General features: G+C 47.7%; 1 protein-coding gene across 1 annotated transcript; it reads left to right on the plus strand.

Annotated features, from left to right (window-relative positions):
- Nucleotides 1–6410: 6410 nt before the first annotated feature.
- GP2 (glycoprotein 2) lies at nucleotides 6411–20728 on the plus strand (the record flags this gene model as incomplete). Its single annotated transcript, XM_082856336.1, has 10 exons — nucleotides 6411–6498; nucleotides 8926–9366; nucleotides 10211–10321; nucleotides 11511–11728; nucleotides 12198–12346; nucleotides 13762–14007; nucleotides 14898–15060; nucleotides 16003–16087; nucleotides 17285–17329; nucleotides 20670–20728. 10 exons carry the CDS (start codon nucleotides 6411–6413, stop codon nucleotides 20726–20728), a joined length of 1605 nt encoding a protein of 534 aa, XP_082712462.1.
- Between the last annotated feature and the right edge of the window lie 1254 nt (nucleotides 20729–21982).

Below are 21982 nucleotides of genomic sequence, written 5' to 3' on the forward strand. Positions count from 1 at the left end.
TCAGTGGCTGGAAACCCTGTGCTCTGTGGCTACCAACTCACTTCCTACTGACTGGCGAGGCGATGCAGGCTAGCACTCTACTCACAGAGAAAGGAGGCCACATTTCAGTCACTCTGCTCCTGTTTTCTCCCCTTTAATCCTTGCTACCAAAAAACAGCTTGTGTCTTTAAATGCTGCCTTCTCTCAAAATGGGACTTGTGATATGTCTGCACATGAGGCCCCTATCTCCTTAAATAGTGTTACAAAATAATAATTTTGAAAAGCTCAGTCTGTGAGTCATTTATTCACTCAATAAGTATTTATTGGGCACCTGCTCTATGTAGGCACTGTCCGTGGTGCTACGGATCCTATGATGAGAAAAACCAGACTCCATCCCTGCCGTCATGGACTTCATGGTCTGGTCACTGAGACTGGGTCCAACTCTAGTTCTGTGAGCTTAAATAAAATACACAATGTCTCTGAGCTTCATCCATCTATCTATCCATTCAGTCAGTCAGTCAAGAAATATTTGCTGATCACTTACTATGCGCCAGGCACTGTGCTAGCTGCTGGGGACACAGCAGAGAACAATCCCTGCCCTCCTGGAGCTTAAGGTTTGGCAGGGGAAAAAGAACTTGAACAAGTAATGATCAGTGTGTCAGGCACTGCAGAAATGGAGGGTATAACAGGGGGCTGCTGCTTCTGCATAATGGGGATAATAGTGATACCCTCACAGGGTTCATTCAGTTTTCCAGAAAAATTTCTTTGAGCACCTAATATATGCCAGGCACTGTGCTAGGTGCTGGGGAAAGACAGACGTGAATAAGATAGACACAGCCCCTGCCTTCTGGAGTCTCACAATCCTTATAGGTGACGTACCTGGCACGTCCTAGGGACCCCTCCATCCTTTGCACTTCTCCCTCCCAATGTAGAAGATGTAGACCTGTTTACAGGGACTAGGCAGCAGAAGCAGAAGGCGGACCACTAACCCCATTGAGGGGGGATGCTTTGCAAGGGGGGCCTTCAGGAGGCTCCTTGCACACACAACCAGAGGCTGCCCAGGAGACCTGGCTATCCCAAGGGGCTCTGGACTTCTTTGACCAGTGGACCAAAGGAAGCTGATGCCGATGGGAAACGTCCACCTTGATGCCAGCTGCTTCCCTGGATGGACCCCAGCCATGGCATTCAGGAGAGACCAAGGCCCTGACCCATTATTAGAACCTCTGATCCCAGGGAAAACCACACGTGTGTATCAGCAAACTGGGGACTGTGGGGACAGCATATCTCAAGTTAAGGAACCTCTTATCACACGCAGACACGCACTGAATCCCCATGCCTGCTGCCTTTATGTAAGAGCTTTACGTGGGAGGACGTCCATGGTCAGATGGGCCTGGCTAGACATGTGCAGAATCATCTATACTTTGATTCAGGTACAAGAGAACATAAAGAAAAACAAAAACAAGGGCCAAAGGCAAGAGCCAGGAGGAAAAAGCACATCAGAATCTATCCTTTTGTCCCTCTGTTCCTTTCCTTTTCCTTTCCTTTATTTTTCTTTCTTTTTTTTTTGCGGTACGCGAGCCTCTCACTGTTGTGGCCTCTCCCGTTGCGGAGCACAAGCTCCGGACGCGCAGGCTCAGCGGCCATGGCTCACGGGCCCAGCCGCTCCGCGGCATGTGGGATCTTCCCGGACCGGGGCACGAACCCGTGTCCCCTGCATCGGCAGGCGGACTCTCAACCACTGCGCCACCAGGGAAGCCCTTTCTTTCCTTTTTTGTTTGCTATCAGATAGTTATTCAACTCAATATTCAACAGAGATTTTGAGCATAAATTCAAGGCCGGACGCTTTTATAGGCAGCAGGGAAACTGACAGTGATCAAAACAGAGCCCTTGCTGGTAAGGAGCTTATGTTTAAAAGGGGGATACATGTAAACAATAGCTGTGTGATATGTCAGGTGGTAACAAGCACTCAGAAGGGAGGGGGTGGGAAACGAGGGTAATAAGGCAATGAGGGTGTTATTTTACATAGGATGCTTGGGGAAGGTCTCTCTGATAAGCCGAAACTGAGAGAAGTAAGAAAATGAACCAGGGAGATATCTGAGGAAGAACATTACAGGCAGTGGGCCAGCAAGTGCAGAGGCCCTGAGGCGGGAACTTGTGTCTTTCCACCAAGCTCTCAGTAAGACTTGGGCACCATAAGTGTGAGGCATTACACACAGGAAAGGGTCTTGAGCATACATACCGTGATTTCTGTCCATTTGTTTACCCAACAAGTACTTACTAGGTGCTGATTAAAACTGCCAAGACAGGATCCAAGTCCACAAAGACCTTAGGGCCTTCAGAGGGAGACAGATACGTTAGTGGGTAATTGAGTGTGACCGTAATCAGCCCAGAGAGGCATAGTAGCACAGAAGAGTAGCACAAGCCAGTCTGGGGAATTTAGGGAGGACTTCCTGGAAGAGGCAAACCTGAATGCTAAGCAGTAGGAGGCTGGGCACAGAGTAATCCAGGCAGAGGGAATAGCGCATGGAAAGGTGTGGAGGGGGAAGAGTTCAGAGAACCACAAATAGGCTGGAGCATAGAGTGTGTGGGGAAAATCTGTACATGAGGTGGGAGCTGTGAACAGGGGTCAGATCCCAGGAAGCCTAGTGTGTGTGGGGTAGGACATATTGCTGAGAGGTGACACTGTGGCCTCTGGCTGCAGGGAGATAACAGAATCAAAGGGGACAAGAACGAAAGCAGGGAGACCCATTAAGCAGCTGTTAAAATCACCTTCCTAAGAGATGATGGTGGCCTGAATTAAGGCTGATGACATGGGGATGAGGAGGAAGGACAGGTTCAGGAATATTTGAAAGATTGATGATTATTGGAAACGTGAGGCTGAGGGAGAAAGGAAGGAGCCAGACTTCCAGCTCGGTGACCAGGTGAGCAGTGGTACCATTGGTTAAGATAGGTTATACAACGAGTAGGGTGAGATCTCTGGGAATTGATGAGTTAGGATTTGGACCTGCTAAGGTTCACGGTGCCTCGAGCATCTCAGTCCAAGTGGAGAACTCCAGCAAGAATCTGGGTAGGCGGATCTGAAGTTCAAGGGAGTGGTCAGGGAGGGAGATCGAGATTTGGAACTCACCAGCCTGTGGATGGTACTTGAAACCATGAGATAACTTGACACCTCCCAGGGAAAGTCCGTGGAGTGACAAGAAAAATGGGACCTACCAGCATTTTCAAGGACAGCTGGAGGAAGAGAATAATTATGATGACAATGATAATGATAATGATAGAGCACGAGTATCCAGAGAGGTAGAGGAGAATCAAGAAAACAATTGGCACAGGGGAGTCAAGGAAATACAGAGCGCCTGAAGAAAGCAGCGAAAAATCCATTGACAAGAGGCCAGAAAAAATGCCCAGTGGACTTGCTTAAGAGGTGACCTTAGCAGGGCAACCTTAGCCACATGCCTCAGATTGAAATGGAGAAGTCAGAGAGGGATGGAGGAACTGACTTTGAAAAGAAGAAAGATCACCTTATCAGAAGTTGGGGAGGGACTAGAAAATGGGGGTAGATATTTATATGTTTCTAGGGGAAGGAAACACAAAGTTGAGTGAGGTCAAGTGTGATGACTTAAATTTTCTTGAGGTAGAATGCAAGACACCTGCTGAGAATGGAGGAAGTGGGGAGAGTAGGTGAGTAGTGATGGCTGCAAAGACTGTTTAAAAGGATGGAGAAGGTTGAGAGTGGCCATAGGGGAGACTAGGGTGGGTACCTGGCCAAAATGAATGGATCAGCGGGCTATTTCGTGGGCTCAGATGAATTTCTGAATCCAGCATTTGTAGCTGTTATAAGTTTCACATTTAGGGGATTCTTCTCCAAATGCACTAGGAGTAGAGAAGGTGGCTTGCACCATCTCTTCCTTGTCCATGTTGAGGTTTTCCTGAAAGGTGTTACCAACGCCAAGACCCCCATGCTCCCCGACCCTGTAGCCTTGCCTCCTTAAAGAGTCCCAGAGTAACAGAAAAGGCAATGGCTATTTATTCTGCTAAAGCTGTGACTCTTTTGTTAATTCTGTAATATCTACCTTGCCACAAAAGCCAGGTCCAAGCCTGGAATTTAAAAGTCCAAGGTCTTCAGCTTCCTCTCAGTTTTCTACCTTCCAATCTCTAGGGTAACCCACATACCAAAAGGTTCTTCTGATGCTTATTTTGTCCGAGGGTATGGGCTATCCTTTGCTAGCCCGCGATTCACACATCTCCACATTGACCCTTCCCAGACTCCTCAGCATTGAGCATCTGAAGTTGGGTAGATTCTATGGGCCAAAAATCAGAAACACCCATCCCCCCCTTCCTTACTTACTCCCTTGCTCTAACTGACTTCAAGCTGAGTGGCATCCAGACAAAAGCAGAAGTGTTTTAAGGTGATTAGCTAGGAACACAAGGTACAATTGAAAATCCGTTGAGCAAACAAACGTGTGTTTGATTTCTCTCCACTTCCCTTTGGATGTTAATCCTTTAATATCCAAATCCTTCCTTTTGATTAGCACTTGGTTTCTGGTGATAAATATGGTACCAGCTTCATTGGTTTATTGTGAGGATTAAATGTGAGAAGTAATGGGTGCAAAGCACTCGGCTGTGCCCAGTGTGTTCAGCCTTCAGTACGTGCTGCTCCTGTTTATAGAGAAGCATTTGCATGAAGGAGGGACTGCTGGGGGGATGGGGGGAGAACAAAGGGGCCTTCCTTCACCATCCTTTGTGGTAAATTGTTTATCTTACCTGCACCCAACCAGCCCAGTGTATGCCTGGTAGGCTAACTCCAGTCACACCTCTGTACCAATCGTGGAGAGCCACATGGGTGGGAAACTGCAATAAAAGGAAGGTCCACAGCAGGCTTGCGTTCCCATGGCCAGAGAAGGAGGAGGAACGCTCTGTGTTCTCACTTCCCGGTAAGTCCTGCTTCAAGCCCCAGCAGTCTTTCTCCTGATCCTGGGGGCCTCCCCCAACCCTTGACTCACTGGAATTGCTAGGGCTGTTTGTTTCTGGAAGCTTTCAGAACCCAGCAAGGAGTTTGCACCCTGGCCCTTGTCGAGGGCTCCAGATATGACTCTATGTCCAGTTCAGCCATGACTCCAGGCACCTGCTGGCTGCTCCAGGGCTAAAGATGCCCCTCACCCTTGTCCCTGGACACCCCACCGAGAAGACAGGCCTCTACTTGGGATTTTTTTTTTTAATATTTATTTATTTGGTTGCACTGGGTCTTAGTTGCCGCAGGTGGGCTCCTTAGTTGCGTCTCATGGGCTCCTTTGTTGTGGCATGCGAACTCTTAGTTGCAGCATGCATGTGGGATCTAGTTCCCTGACCAGGGATCGAACCCAGGCCCTCTGCATTGGGGGCGTGGAGTCTCATCCACTGTACCACCTGGGAAGTCCCTCTACTTGGGATTTTATCTCTAAGAATTACCAGTCCCGGGCGCTCTCTCATAACAGATTCACGCTATCCCTTCCAGAAACAGACCTCTATCTTCAACTGAAGTCTTACAGAGGCTGTACGAAGTTATCCAAAGATTTTTCCATTTGAGGAGAGTTTCCCAGAAGAGGAAGTGTTATTTATTTGAGTGCTGACAGGCTCTTCACAGCTCTTTGTTTCTATCCACTCCCTCCCCATTTATTATTCATTCATCCCTCAAACCCCTATCGAGCAACTCTTGTGCGTCAGACCCTGTGCAAGGAGCGAGACTGGGCTCAGTCTGACATGGTCTCACAGACATCTACACACACAGAGGACACTTCGGGCTCTCTTAGCACAGTGCCTGATGCACAGAACTGAGAAAGGGAAGCCGTTACTTTTGTCGGTAGGTATTCATAGCACCGTCACCCACCCCCCTCCATCCAGTCTCCAAGAGCCACTACCTTGACCTGAGTAGGAACTACCCTGAGACCTTCTAGGACATTCTGCAGTCCTGGCTGGCTCTAAGCTTGCCTTTGTTCTCTTGCTGTCAATCTCACCCACTTGGCAAGTCTCCTGTTCCTGTTATACTACCTCCTTTCTTCAAGTCATACCTGCTTTAAAGCAATACAGCCCTTCATGAAGGAAGCCATCAGTCCATTTCTAAGAATATGGGCCTGAGCAAGCTATTTCACTTCCAGCACAGTGCTTACACATAGGAGGGGCTCAATAAGTATTTCTGGGATTAACTTACTCTGAGTCTCAGCTTCTTCATCTGTAAAATGGGAGGAATAATAATACTTTCCCTGGAGGGTGGTTCGGTGCCTTAAATGAGCTAAGGTATGCAAGGGGCTTAGTACACGTGCTAACTGATGTGAGTTCCCTTCTTACCCTTGCATGCACCCAAGGGAACAACCTCTGTCTCCTTGATCGTATCTGGGTCTCTCCCTCCCGCAACGCTCCCCGCTGCATGGATAATCTGCGGGCCACTGAGTGACCGCATGTCTCAACTCATGGAAAGGATGGCTCCTGTCCTGTGGCTGGCCCTGGCCTCCTGCATTCTGACCCTGGCATCTACAGAACAGCAAGGTGAGTGCTCTGCTCACCTGGCATCTCAGACGCCCTGCGATACCTGGAGAGTGAGCAGGGAAGTGCAGAGAAGGTGCTTCGGGGTCAGTGAGGAGACAGGGGCATGACTAAAGCAAAGGTTCAGAAGCCGAAAGTCGAGGGAAACAAGATGAGAGAAGCTGGAATCAGTCACAGTCTCTCAGAGAGCCAAATCAGAAACTCCCCCTCGAGGACAGTGGAAGCCAGTTAACATAACTTCCCGTGCCCGGATATGGGGGCGATCAGAGAGCCCGGGAGTCAGTTTGCTCATCTGTAAAATGAAAGGACTAGGCTTAGTGATCTCTCTGTGGTCCTTCCAAAGATCCATGGATTGGGCATCTTAGATGCTTGTAGGAAGGGTTCTCAGGCTCAACACAAGGGTGAACATTTCTGCCCGTGTCACCTGTGGAGGGGGCTAGAGGGACTTAGCTCATGGCCTCCCTTGGGAAAATACAGTGTGTGCAGGAAAGAATCCAAGAATAACAAGTGCAGTGACTCCTTTCCTTAAAACAAGCATGTGCATAAGCAAGGCTTGAAAATGTCTTTTCTAAAAATTCCCTCTAACGTGATCCCAGCTTTGTGGGGATGGACAGAGCCTTAGCAATCAGCGCATCGGTGCTGGGCACACAGTCACCCATTAAGTAGCTTGTGCATCAGGGAAAAAAAAAAAGGGATGTGATGTGACCCTGGTAGGATATACTTAATTCATCATTAAGGCACTCACACTGTTCAACATATCAGAACTAGAGGACAGAATTAGCTTAAACTACTAGGCCCCAGGTGCTGTGCGTGGCATTTTGCACCTACTATCTCACTTAACCAGCCAACAATCCTTTAAAGCTTTATTTTCCCAAATGGGGCATGCCTATCCCGAAATGACCGTGAGGGTGCAGAAATTCTTAAAGAATTTTTGGGGACTTCCCTGGTGATCCAGTAATTAAAATTCTGAGCTTCCACTGCAGGGGCCACGGGTTGGATCCCTGGTCAGGGAACTAAGATCCTGCATGTCGAGGGGCACAGCCAAAAAAAAATTTTTTTGATAGCTATATATACTTTTCTTCATGGGTATTAAACAAAATAACTAGTACATCATACCTATGGTATCACAGCTATTATTCCTTAGGATGAAACGAATTTATAAAGAGAGTCATTGAAAGAAACACATGAAATAAATAATAGGACAGGTGGACACACGTGTGGCAAACGTCATGATCTGAGGCATGGGAATGGATGAAGTTTGGGCACCATTAGCTCACAGGTGTTGTTTTGCAGAAGGCTCTCAGGGGAGTTAAACCATCTGCCAAGGTCACCCAATCAGCAGGCACAGAGCTGGGTTTAAACCCAGACTGAGCAGCCTGTTGGCTTCCTCCGCCCCCCACCCCACCCCTGCTTTACTTGTCTGCCTCTTCACGCATCACAGTCCCTGAATCTGTTAAAAGCCATGAGATCAGCAATCAGAAATGGTCCTGTTAGACCAGTGGGGGGTAATTTTGCTTCTCAGGGGACAATTGACAATGTCTGGAGACAGCTTTGGGGAGGAGTACTCCTGGCATCTAGTAAGAAAAGCTCAGGGACGCTGCTAAACATCCTACAGTGCCCAGGACAGCCCCCAGCACAGAATTATCCAGCCCAAGCATCCACAGTGCTGAGGTTAAGAAACCTTGTGTTAGATCTTCATCTACTGATAATGGACAAATGTCTATGATATATTAAGTAAAAAATGCAAGTGGAAATGGACATATATACACTACCAAATGTAAAATAGATAGCTAGTGGGAAGCAGCTGCATAGCACAGGGAGATCAGCTCAGTGCTTTGTGACCACCTAGAGGGGTGGGATAGGGAGGGTGGGAGGGAGACGCAAGAGGGAAGAGATATGGGAACATATGTACATGTATAGCTGATTCACTTTGTTATACAGCAGAAACTAACACACCATTGTAAAGCAATTATACTCCAATAAAAATGTTGAAAGAAAGAAAGAAAGAAAGAAAGAAAGAAAGAAAGAAAGAAAGAAAGAAAGAGATGCAAGTGGAAAAAAATAAGCTCTACAACATTAAACCCATTTTTATTTAAAAAGAACTGTATTTTAAACATATGCATAGAAAGGGTCTAAAGACTGTACAACAAATTTATGGTTACTTCCGGGAATGCAATGGACTCTGACAAGTTTCATTTCTACTTTATTCATTTTAATGACCCCGATGTTCTTAATGCCTGTAATGTACCACACAAAGGCCTCAGGATTATTCTGACCCCAAGGTGATGAGGGCTGGTGGTCAATGAATGGATCATGTTCTGCTTGTCCTCATTGGGGCCCCCAGCATTTCCAAAACAAAGTGTGTCGGGGATAAAAACGTTGTAGGCTCTGGGGTTTCTCTGTAAACCTAAGCATACTGTTACTCTCCAGGTTACAGAAACCCCACCAGTGCCAGTTCCTACGAGCAGGGCTTGGAGTGTGGAGCCCCTGGCACCCCAGAGGCGCGGCTCTGTTTTGACCCCTGTCAGAATTACACCCTACTGGATGAGCCCTCCCGAAGCACAGAGAACACGGGAGAAGACGAGAAATGTGACAGTGACAAGCACGGCTGGTACCGATTTGTGGGAGACGGAGGAGTGAGGATGCCGGAGGACTGCGTCCCCATGCACCACTGCCAGACGGCTGCTCCCGTGTGGCTGAATGGTACCCACCCCACCGTCGGGGAGGGCATCGTCAACCGTATCGCCTGTGCCCATTGGAGTGGCAACTGCTGCCTCTGGAAGACGGAGGTGCTGGTGAAGGCTTGCCCGGGCCAGTACCACGTGTACCGGTTGGAGGGCATCCCGAAGTGTGATCTGAGATATTGCACAGGTGAGGGGAGCAGGGCTACCCGGTGAAGTGCCCAGGGTCAGTAGAGAGAGTGGAGCAGGTCAGGAGGAGACTCAGCAGAACAGCCTCGACTCAGTGCCTGTCAGTTATTGCCCAATGGGAATGTTGCCCAAGGGCTGCCAGACCTTCCAGCATTTCAAGTAAAGGCAGAAATTCAGATCTGAAGGTGAAATCTCCTGGTACGTCTATCCATGTGTGTGGCATAATATTCAGAACTCAAACTCATTGAGATTTAGATTTCACTTGGGCAGTTTAATTTAACTCTCTGAGTTTGGGTTTTCTGAGCTGAAAAAAACGGACAATGGCAAAAATGACAGCAACACAGCATGCATTACAGTGCCTCTGCTCCTGTTCTAAACACTTGAAACCATTCATTCCTTTAGTCCTCTCCTCAACTTCATGAGACATGCACTATATAGTTAGTTCAGATGAGGGGTCTGGGGCACAGAGAGGTTCAGCAGTTCTCCCAACATCACAGAGCTGGAATTGTGGCAGAGCCAGGTTTGAGCCTAGCACCCCAGCTGCACGATCCAAATGCTTAACTGCTGTGCTACCCCCACCCCCATGTGGTCACCGCGTGAAATGAACGAGCTAATGCATGGAAAGTACTGGGAACAGCGTCTGCCTTGTAGTAAAAGCACTAGGATGCACCTCCGAGGTTCTCACCTCACGGGATTAGGAGTCGGGAAATTCGAGTTTGAGGCTTGACCCTTCCACCAAGCGTGGCACAGGTCTTCCGTGCCCTGTAGAATGACAAGGTTGGCCTTGGTGGCCTCAGGTCCACCCTGCTCTGCATCTTATCCTCTTCCTCGGCACCTTACCCCAGACCCCGCCACCACGCAGCACAACTGTGAGAGGACCTGCCGCTCCAAGGAGGAGTGTCGCTTCGTCAGCGGCACCTGGGACTGCTTCTGCAGACAGGACCTCAATATCTCTGGTGAGCGCTGGGATTGGGCTGGCCTAGTGGGCAGGGCAGGAGGAAGGGAACTTCAGAGGGTCTGGACAAGGTGTGGACCAGAGTCAGTAGGGATGGAACTGAGGTCAGGGGATGAGAGTGCATGAAGCCAGTGAGTTTGCAAGGATTGGGGGCAGGGATGGAGCACGTTTCCAGGTCAGCCACTGGACCGTGGCCTCAGGAATGAGTGGGCTTGACCCATGAGGGACAAAGGAAGAGAACTCTGCAGGTGTGGAAGTTGTGTTCAAATATCTGCAGTCTGTACATGAGGAACAGGGGCAGACTCCTGTGCCAGTCCTGGATTGGCCAGGTGGGGCCTGGGGCCTGGGACAAGCCACCTACACTCTCTGAGCCTTAGTGTTCTCATCTGTAAAATGGGGATGAGATAATAATAAAAAATACCCACAATGCAAGGATTTTATGAGACTTCAGTCAGAGCAGTCCAAATGGGCAGGCTCTGGAGGTGATGTTTTGTTCATCCCAGTAGGTAAGCAAACACAGTCAGGTGACCCACGGGTAGACATGCCACAGATGAGCCCTAAGCCCTGGGTGGGGATTGGATGAGCTTCCCGCTGAGATGATCTCCTTCCCTCCGAGACTCTAACAAGGGCCTCCGACGCTTGCTTTGGGCACAGGCCTGCTTTCCTGTGAGCACACTCCCAGTCGCTGCAGAGGAGAGAGCGTTCTAAGCAGAGGGGCAAGAAGGAGCCCGAGTTCCTCATCTCTGGCGACAAGGGTGTCCTTCTACCTCCAGATGAAGGGAGGGCACCCTTCACAGGGGAGACTTAGTTCCTGCCTTCAGGGAGACAGAGAGGAGGGTCACAGTGTCCCTCTTGCATCAGCTGTACCTTAAGTAACTTTAATTCAAAATAATCAATGTACCATTAAGCATATTTTGGGGCGACCTGCTCTGGGGCTCAACAGGAACCAGACACGAGAACCTTCACCAAGCCTGCACACAAAATGCTTGGAAAGCTTGGACCAGGGGCATCTTGGCCAACTCCGCCTACCACAAGCCTGGGTGTGAATCCCACGTGGGTCCCAGGCCCCCTCCAGTCTCCCCAGCCTCCCGTGGGCAAGGTGGCTTTGCCAAAGGGCAGAAAGTGTGAGCTCTGCCCGCTACGTCCAGGCTTCTGTCCACTCTACCTCCCTCCCTCTCCCAACTTTCCAGATGTGCACAGTTTGCAGCCCCAGCTGGACTGTCAGGCCAAGGAGATCAAAGTGTCCCTGGACAAGTGTCTGCTGGAAGGCCTGGGTTTCGGGGACGAGGTCCATGCCTACCTTCGGGACCAGAACTGGAACTGCAGCAGCATGATGCGAAGAGAGGAGAACAACTGGATATCGGTGACCAGCCCCGCCCAGGCTGGTGCCTGTGGAAACATTCTGGAGGTGAGTGGTGTTTATCCCACTGCTGCCAGAGTGTCTCAGTAACTGGGAGCCCTTGGACAAGTCACTTAGCCTCCATGGGCCTCTAGAGGTATGTGAGCTTACACATGTTTGTCCAGGAGAGAGCTGAGAATAGGTTTGATCTTAAGCTCAGCAAATGTAAGTTATGATTATGATTATTTCACTTAGGGATGAGGTGGGAAAGGTTCACAGAGGACCAGGCATGGTGGTTCCTGACTGTTCCCAAGGGTCAGCAATTTATTGTTCTAGTTTTTGATCTGGGGTCCTCAGTCCCCTTCCCGTAAAGTGTCAGTGCCACAGCGGGAGGAGGCCCATTGCCTCCTTGAGGTCAGAGGGCAGGGTGTCAGCTTGACTGACAGCATCAACTCTGGAGTCACACAGACCTGAATCCCAGATACACTTGTACCCTCATCCACATAAACATACATGTGGTCTTGTTTTTATGCCAAAGAGAAACCAAACCCATGCCATCTACAAAAACACCCTCTTCTTGGTCAACGATTTCATCATCAGAGACACCATTCTCAGCATCAACTTCCAGTGTGCCTACCCGCTGGACATGAAAGTCAGCCTCCAAACTGCCCTGAAGCCCATCGTAAGGTATGGCACTGACCCTTACTTACCCTTTGACCCGTAACCCTGACTGACTTCACGACATCTGAGGACGTCCACAGGGTCCGCCCGCCTCCTTCAGGAGCTTCTGTTCATTCGCTCGTTCACTCCACAAGTATTTGTTGATTATGTATGGGGATGTTCGGCATGAACAAGGCAGGCATAGAATATTTTGTGGATATTAAAGATTATTACTATGAAACAATACAACAACATGAAACAGTGTTAATTAAATACGCTAAGGAAGGGCTTCCCTGGTGGCGCAGTGGTTGAGAGTCCGCCTGCCGATGCGGGGCACACGGGTTCATGCCCCGGTCCGGGAAGATCCCACATGCCACTGAGCGGCTGGGCCCGTGAGCCATGGCCACTGAGCCTGCGCGTCTGGAGCCTGTGCTCCGCAACGGGAGAGGCCACAGCAGTGAGAGGCCCGCGTACCGCAAAAACAAAAAACAAAAAACAAAAACGCTAAGGAACAAAAATGCACAGCAATTTCATTTATCTTGAGGAAGAAAGGCATTAACAACTAACTGTATCAAAAATTATTTACAAGTGAGATGCACGCAGTGTGGGGTAGGCTCGGAGTGCTGTGGGATCAGGGAGCAAGGGTCCCTGACCTAATCTTGGTTGGGGAGCACAGTTGGGGGCAGGAAGGCTTCCCTACAAATGTGGGATTTAAGCCAGATCAGCTTTGATTGGATAAACAGCGCCTGTAACTCACCAGAAATAGAACCAAATAGCAATTTGGATGGAATTCAATTTGGGCAGGGGCTTTTGTCCTTTGTTCACTGCTGTATGGCTGTGCCTGGAATGGGCCCTGTTGAAGGAATTCCTCAGCATTCCTAGGCTTGCTGGGGGTCCTTCTGGGGGTATCAGAAACCCAAGGTGCCCTTCCCATTCCCTTATTGCCTCCTGGGCTCACAGAATGGCAGGGTTAGGATTAGAAATCTTCTGGTTCAATTTCTAGATTTCAGTCTGTAATGCGTTGGGGCCCAAGGTTCATAAAAAATAAACATTAAAGCCATTTTATTTATCTTGTTAAAATTGGTGTTTCATTGAAGATTATGGGGTGCAGGGAAGAGGTCTGCTGCTAGAAACTGTGAGCCCACAGAACTGGTTCCAAGCCCTATTCTACAGGTTAGAAGACGGAGGTGTTCTTTGAGTGAAGGAGGTATGTCTGCTCTCTGTTGCAGGGAGAATTTGTAGGAATCCTGGAGCCAGACTCATGTGTTTGTCAAGTTTAGGAGGCAGTAAGTGCTTGGTTTAAATAACTGATTGAATAGTTCATTTAGGAATCAAAGATACGCCTCTGCCTTCATAACCCAACACAAGTGTGGGACTTGATCGATTTTGTTCTCACTGGTCAAAACCTGAAGTTTCCATTCTTGTGGTTTCTCTGTTTTCAGTTCCCTGAACATCAGTGTGGACGGGGAGGGAGAGTTCACTGTCAGGATGGCCCTCTTCCAAGACCAGAACTACACATCTCCTTATGAAGGGTCTGCAGTCGTGCTGTCTGTTGAATCCATGCTCCATGTGGGCGCCATCTTGGAGAGAGGGGACACGTCCCGATTTAACCTGGTGTTGAGGAACTGCTATGCCACGCCCACTGGAGACATGAATGACCCTGTGAGATATTTCATCATCAGAAACAGGTACCGGACAATCTGGGGTTATCTTTTGGCCTAAATGAGGTTTGGGGTGGAGAAGAATGATCACCTCATCCCTGTCTGGCAGTTGGGTAACTTGGCTTGCCTCTTTTGGAAAATAATTTGGTATTACATATGATGACCATACCCTGTGACCCAGAAATATCACTCCTGAGATTGTAGCCTTAAAGGATTAATACAAAATAGGTGGGCAGGGTAAAGAAATGCCAATTATTTTTCATTTCAGTACCTTTTATAACGTTGGTGATAGGTTCATAATTCAAAAACAGGGGACTTTTATACAGATGTTAACGCTAACTGAACAACATGAAAATACTGTAACTGTTATGGGACAAAATATTATTGAATATTGTTAACTAGCAAAAGCAAAGGGAAATGCATATCTATAGATCATGATTCAAACCGTGGTAATAATACTAGTTAACATTTACCATAGAGTTTAGCTGTATGCCAAGCACTGTACTAGGCAGAATATAAGAATTATCTCATTAAATGCTCACATCAACCCTAGGAAGTGCATATTCCTGTCCCTACTTTACAGATAAGAAAAGTGAGGTTCAGTAAAGTAATCGGCTCACAATCGCTTAACTAGAAAGTGGGTTGGGTTGGAATTTGAAATCAGTCTGTCTCGTTCCAGGGACTGTACCCCCCCCAAACTTAAACCGTGTGGGCTTATGGGTAACATTGTGGAGGAAACCTGGAGGAATAAAAGTCTATGTTATAGGTTGGAGAAAACACTTGGCGGGAGGTGGGGAGGCTCTTTAATTCTCTCCGATGCTATTTTTATACTGGGTACAAATTAAAGATGCAGCCAAGGGCCTCAGGCCCCCTGAGTTGCTCTAGAAGTTAAATCTCTGTGCCTGTCACCCTCCCAGCTGCCCAAATAAACGTGATTCCACTATCTATGTGGAAGAGAATGGGGTGTCATCGGAAAGCCGGTTCTCAGTTCAGATGTTCATGTTTGCTGGAAATTACGACCTAGTTTTCCTGCATTGTGAGATTTCTCTCTGCAATTCCCTTAAAGAGCAGTGCCAGCCGGTGAGTATCTCTTTGGACTGAACAGCTATTCAGTGCCTGACATGGGGCCTGGTACCTCCATATATATTTATTGGAATTATGGATGGATTGAAAGACAGGAGGGAGGAAAGGAGAGAGGAAGGGAGAAAGGGAAAGGAAGTTAGATGGATGAAGAGATGGAAAGATGGATGGATGGAAGGGAGGGAAGGAGAAAACAAGGAAGAGAGGGACAAAAGAAGGATGAATGGATGTACTTTAAGCCTCCAAAAGCCCACAGGTAAGCAATCCTTGTGTCCCCAGGAAGTATATCAGATGAAAGAGCCTGTCCTCTAGGTTTCCTTGGCCCAGGACATTTTAAATGATTTTAATAATAGTTGACTTCTTTTAGTGCTTACTCTGTGTCAAGCACTGTACTAAAACTTTTATATGCCTTATCTAATTTAATTCTCACAGCAACCCTTTAAGCAGATTCTTTTAGCAACTCCATTGTACATATGAGGAAACTGAGTTCAGAGAGGTCCCTTGCCCAAGGGCCACACAGCTAGAAAGTATCAGAGCTGGGGTATGCCCTGGCTGAGGTGTAACTACAGTGCCCATGCTCTTAACCCAGATTTAGCACTGCCTGCTAAGAGGTGGCATTTCTTGAGTGCTTGCTATGTGCCTGTGTGCTGCAGACATACTTCCTTTTAACCTTCACAACCAGGAAGATACTATTTAATAATAGTAGACAGGTATAGTCATCTGTCCCAAATTAAACAGCTAAAAGAGAGGAGAAGAGATTCAAACCCAGGTTCCTTTGACATGACAGTGAGAATTCTCTAGATTGAGAAAACCAGACATCAGAATTAGGATCATAGAGGGGGCGAGGCTCCATGCTTGGGCCGGAGCTGCCCACTGCAGAAGTAGCCTGGAGAGGAACGTGCCTTTACATTTTGACATAATGAGAATTCTCCATCCCCACAGTCTTGCTCGAGAAATCAACTCCGCAGTGAAGGAGTGGCTATTGACCCAGCCCGTGTTTTAGATCTGGGACCCATCACTCGCAGAGGTAAGAAGTGGCCACGTCCTAGTGATAACACCAGCTGGCCAGGTGCTGACAGTTAACTGCAGATGCCTGGGGTCACCAACCTAACAACCCAGGGCCTTTTCTGCTTCCTCAGTGCCCCCCACTGGTGAATGCATCTTTCCAGGAGACGCTTTGGGTAATGATAATCGCTTTTGCCACATGTGCTGTGTGCTAGGGATCAGGCTAAGCTCTCAGCATGCACTGACTCACTTAATCCTCCCCAGATGCATCCACTTTACAGGTGAGAAACTGAAGCTCAGAGAGATTAAGTGACTCACCCAAGATCACCCGCTCATGAGCAGCTGGAGTTAGCGCTGAACCCAGCTCGGTCTGATTCCAAAGCGTGTGTCCTTTGCCTTTTCCCTCCTGCCAGGTCCCCATAACTCAGTCTAAGTCCTAAACCAACTTTGTTTTCTGAGGAATGACTGTGTTTCTCAAAATCCAGTTACAGTGTTCTGGGGCATGACATAGGAGAAGCTTTCCAAGTGCTCCTCAAATTTTCATCCCTCCATCCCGTGGGTTAGCAGGACCTGTGGTAGTTAGTCATGGTTTTTATTCACACTGGAATGGCAGAATCAAGAAATCCAAGAAAGTGAAAACATTTTTTTTTGTCCTAGAGAAATTAGGATGCAGTAACGTTAATAACAGTAATAATAGTAACGGTAATAATAATACTTTGTGCCTGGCACCATACCAAACACACTTATATGCATTGTCACATGAAATGTTCACAACAGTCTAAGGACGTAAGCACTATTACCGCTTCCATTCTCCAGCTGAGTAAACAGGCTGTCTCCTGAAGAAGGCTCTGCCTGGAATTGTCCTGTCCTTTTATTGCCTCATGTGTTGTCACAGGGTAGCTAGGGGAGGGGGGAGGAGGTGCTAGGAACTTCCACTTTGCAACCAGACAGACTGGGGTTCAAATCCAAGCTCTTCCGCTTACTGGCAGACATTGCTGAGCCTCAGTCTTCTCATCTGTCAAATGGGGATGAGAACAGTTTCCTCACAAATCTGTCAGGAGGATTAAGTTTCATATGCATGATAATAGATGCTTCCACAATGTGGATTGTCCGTGACTGTGACGGCCAGGTCCAGGAGGTCTTGGAGTAACTATGGCTACAGTGCCACAGTCAGTGGAGCATGACTATGGAAACCCTCACCTTCTGCTCTTGTCTCCAGGTGCCCAGTCTCTTGGTGTCATGAGTGGAACCACCAGCACTGCAGGTACATCATTTTCTCCTGCCTTTCCCACAGCCCTCCCTCCCAACTCTCCCTCTTTTTAATTCAGTGAATATTTAGTTATAGCCTCTTCTACGTGCCAGGCCCTGTGCCGAGAACTGTGGACCGTGATATAAATCAGACCCTAGACTGGCTCTAGAGATGAGCTCTCACAGTGCAGCAGGAGAGCCAGTCATTAGACAGGAAATGTTTGCTGAGCACCTACTGTGTGCTAGGCTTTGTTCTAGGCAGTGAAGTTATAATGGTGAACGATACAGGCCAGATGCCTGTCCTCATGGAGATTGTGTTCCAGTTGAGAAATATATAACAAAAAGTTAACAATGTAGTTTAGAAATAGAGGAGAGTGATGTGATAGAAAATTACCAGCATGGGCTAGGGTTAAATAACCGCCTTAGATAACACAGAAGTTTATTTCTCTCACACATAAATGAAGTCCACAAGGCAAGCAATCCAGGGCTAACAAGGCAGCACCATGAGGTCATCAAGAGTCCAGACTCACTTCGTATGGATAAGGGAAGGCTAGCTCCTAATAAAGAGAGGCAGGCTCTGAGGGCGTTGGTTCCGGGCTACCAGAAGAATCACAATCCTTAGGAGCCTCTATCCAGACGATCTCATCCCATGTTCCTCAGTCCCCAGGTTTTTCCAGCCAGAGCTCTGACGTCGTAGCAAAGCTGCCTAGACAGACCATTCAACCATCATTTAAGCTTGGCAACTATATTGAGTCCAAATTTGCTCTTCAGCTGTATCCACTCTCCTATTGGCTGTAGATAAGGGCTTCTTACAAGCTAACTACCTACCAAAGAGACCCTATGGCTCCCTCACTTGGCCCTAACAATTAAAACTCCTCAGTTACTCATCCTTCTGCAGTAGGGCATTACTATAAAGCAGTAATAATTAACCAATGCCAGTTCCCCTGTACTTAAAGGCCTGAATCATTGTACTGGCCAGAGAATTCCCCCCTCAACAGGGACTTTCTCTTGAGTCACTAATTGGTGAACATTTTAGCAATTATTTTGCTACCTTATGATGGGAACTACTCATGCCACACATATTAGTTGGAATTGGGTTCTAAAAAAAAAAAAAAGAATCCAGCCTCCTTCCATCTCACCCCTCTACCATCTTTAGGGTGTGGCCATCACCTTCATGGTCCAAGATGGCAGCCAGAGCACCAATCTTTATATCTAGGCCAGGATTGAGGGAACTTGGAAGAAGTCAATGACTTCTAAGGAACAATCCTGGAAGCTGACACCTTATACCTCCACTTACATCTCACTGGCCAGTGCTTAGTCACATGGCCACACCTAGCTGCAAAGGAAGTTGGGAAATGTAGTCTTTATCCTGGGTGGCCATGTGCCCAACCAATGTGTGATGGTTCTATTACCAAGATAGGAAGGAAAATGAATATCAGAATGGATAAATGGTCAGAAAATTTTTCAGAGGAGGTGATATTTGAACTAAATGAGAAAAAGGAGACAGGTGTGCAAATATTAGCAGAATAAGCCCTGTAGGCCAAATGAACGCCAGTTGCAAAAGTGAGATAGGCATATAAGCACATATATCACAAGCAAGTAGGTAGTGCAGAAGGGGCACACAGAAGAGTAATTAACTGTATTGGATAAGGTCAGGAGAGAATTTCTGCATGTGTTAACATCTGAAAGGGCTTTTGATGGATGAATTGGAGCTCAATAGGAAGACAAATCTAAGAAATGTATTTTGGCCCAAAGGGAAAGCAATGCTATTAAGATTTCACTATCCCCCAAAATGGCCTATGCTGGTGAACCCAGACATGAAAAAGTTCTACCCATCCTCAAATCTCCAACTAGATAACAGTCTAAAAGTTTCCAGATAATCTCAAGTTGTCCTCTCCATGCTCAGTGCTAACATTCAGACAACACTCAGAAAAGCAGTGCTCATTGGAGAGGGGGGTTAGAGCTCAGAGCAAAAGCAGCTTGAGAGCAGGGACCTCAATCTCATTCATTTCTTCCAGTCCTTCAGGTTAGCACAGTGCCGGGAGCAGCCTGGCTTCCCAGTAGACTTTGCCAAATTGACTAATTTCTCGGTGGGTAGTGGATTCTGGAGCCTTCTGAAAATGGAGGGAGTTACTGTGACCTGGTAGCAGAGACCCACAAGAGGGCACCTATGGTTTCATTGCTTGCTATCTCCCACAAGCATTTTTGATGTTTTAGAATTAATTAAACATCAACCTATGTTTCATAATTATAAGCTGGTTGTCATATACTAATATGTTTCTGAAAATTATGATATTCTTCTCCCCCTCCCTCCTAAGGATATCAGCAAGTTACTCTGAAATTTAGGGGACAGAGAGCCGTTATAATCTGGTATTGGGTGGAGGGGGCGGTGCATACCTCTCCCAGGTCCTCCAACATGAGGCAGCTATGATCCAGGATCCAAGCCCTTCTTTAACCCTGAGTATACAGTAATGTTTAGAAGAGATACGAATCCAACCTCCCAGATCTTAGAGTCTGATTTTCAAAATCAATACTTACATGGTGTTTACCATGTGCCAGGCACTGTTCTAAATGCTTGCTATGAGTTCACTCACTTGCCTTACAAAAATCTCACGCAGTAATAGCTGCTAGTAATGTTTCTATTTTGCATACAGGGAAATTCAGGTTTGGAGAGCTTCAATAACTTGCCTGGGTCTGCACAGCTAGCTGCAGAGCTAGGATTCTAAGCTAAGTAGTCAAGCAACAGAAGTGGTGCTTTTTAACCTCCCTCTCCTTCTGCCTCTTCAGTATTAGTCATAGTAAGTAACGCTAGCTGCGGTAACAAACAATCCCCATCTTTCTGTGCTTTTATACAACAGTTTATTTCCCATTAAATCACTGGAGGATGCAGTTCAGTGCCTTTGCAGTCATTAGGAACTCAGGTTCTTACCTTCTGGTAACTTCTGGCAACTCTACTGTCCCCCACAAGTCCTCTCCTGGATCCTCTGCCTCTGGTCCCTAGATGATGGATGAGGGAGCAGGGAGAATTATGTAGGAGGTTTTAAGGACCAGGCCTAGAAGCAGCTTCTACCCACATTCCACTGGCCAGATTCAGTCATATGGTCCCACCTACCTGCAAAGGAGGTGGGGAAAAGTGCCTTCCAGCATGCTCAGAGGAAAATGAAGTTTGTTTGGTGGTGGTGAGACAGCTTTGCCTCTACCACATGGCCCTGTGCCACCTCCCAGGGGCTATAACCCAAAATAAATATTAAGGATACTCTGCCTTTGTCATCCTTGTAAGACAGAAGATAGGGATGCCACCTCATTTTGGCTGCTGAATTCCAAAGCGCACCTGACAGTCCTCTCTTGCGTTTCAGTGCTCCTGGTGGCCTGGCCCATGCTTCTCCTGCCTGTCCTCCTGGCTGGGCTGTTCTGAGAGCTCAGCTGGCATCTGGCCTTGAAGCTCGTGTTCTTCTGTCTGGCGATGGCTTCCAGTCACCCTTCAGCTCTGCTGATTCTCTCTCCAAATCACATAGACAGTCTCCAGGCCTGACTAGGTTTTGAGAAAAAGAAGAGTTTCGCTTGTTTAACACTCGCAGTGCCTTTGTATTCCTTTTTTTCTCAGGTGGGTGCCCTGCCACCTGGCCTGGCCTGACTTCCTCATTCATTAGCAGGATCCTGAAAGCAAATTTGCGATGTGCTTCTGTGGCTACAAGTATAGCACACGTTCATAACTTCAGGGAAGAGGGGCTATGTCAATGGGGGGAAGGGGCGGGGGAATTGCTTGTAAAAAGATGCCTCCCACAGACTTCCCAGACACCCCCTGTTCTGACTGCCAGTAAATTGAACAGACCAATGTTTGCTTTCACCCCGCTTCCTCTGGTGTACTTCCGTCACGGTTTCAACAATATGCATGGGAACATGTTGTAAAGGGGCCACTTTTGGAGACCTTGTTCTGGGGAAGACTGGTGCCCATTGCTCCCCTGTCCCCCACCACACTGCAGACATGCTTTGACATGCCTAAAACTACACAAACCCCTACCCCTGGGACCTGGATGCTAGAGGAAATGCTCAGTTTGGGTGCAGAGATGCTGTCACCCCAGAGCACACCTCTAGCTGTAAATAGTGATGCCCTTGCTCTGAAGGGTTAAGCAGGGAGTCCCAGTATAAAATGATGCATCGGTTCTGCCATGGGGATGTAGCAGCAGAGCCTGGGGGATGGGTGAAGTCCCTTTCTGGAAACCCTGAATGAACCCTCACAAAGACTCCATGAAGTTGCCACAGATAGAGAATGCTATGCATGAGGCCTCTCCAAGCCAGCCTCAGGGAAAGTGACAGGATCAGGGCTAGGCGACCAGAGGTAGAGCCTATTCATCTGCCAGGAGGAGACCTTCCAAAGTGCCGCGTTGTTCAGAGATGGTATGGTTGCAAGAAAGAGAAACCCACTCCAATGGACTCAGGCCAAAGGGGAATTAATTATAAGGATATAGGAGCACCAAGTCCAAGGACAGAAGATACAGCCGACTGCACAAGGAGAAGCACGAGAAACTGAAGTTTGTCTGTCTTTCCACCTGTCACTCTTCCTAGAACCTTGCAGCCTTTACATCTGCTTATCTTTGTGTGTTCCCTTCATTTCCCCCCTCTCTCTGTGAAACTAGCTTTACCCATTCATTCATCATCCTTGATTAAA

The sequence above is a fragment of the Leucopleurus acutus genome, assembly GCF_964270905.1.
Source record: "Leucopleurus acutus genome assembly, chromosome: 16".
Lineage (NCBI taxonomy): Eukaryota > Metazoa > Chordata > Mammalia > Artiodactyla > Delphinidae > Leucopleurus > Leucopleurus acutus.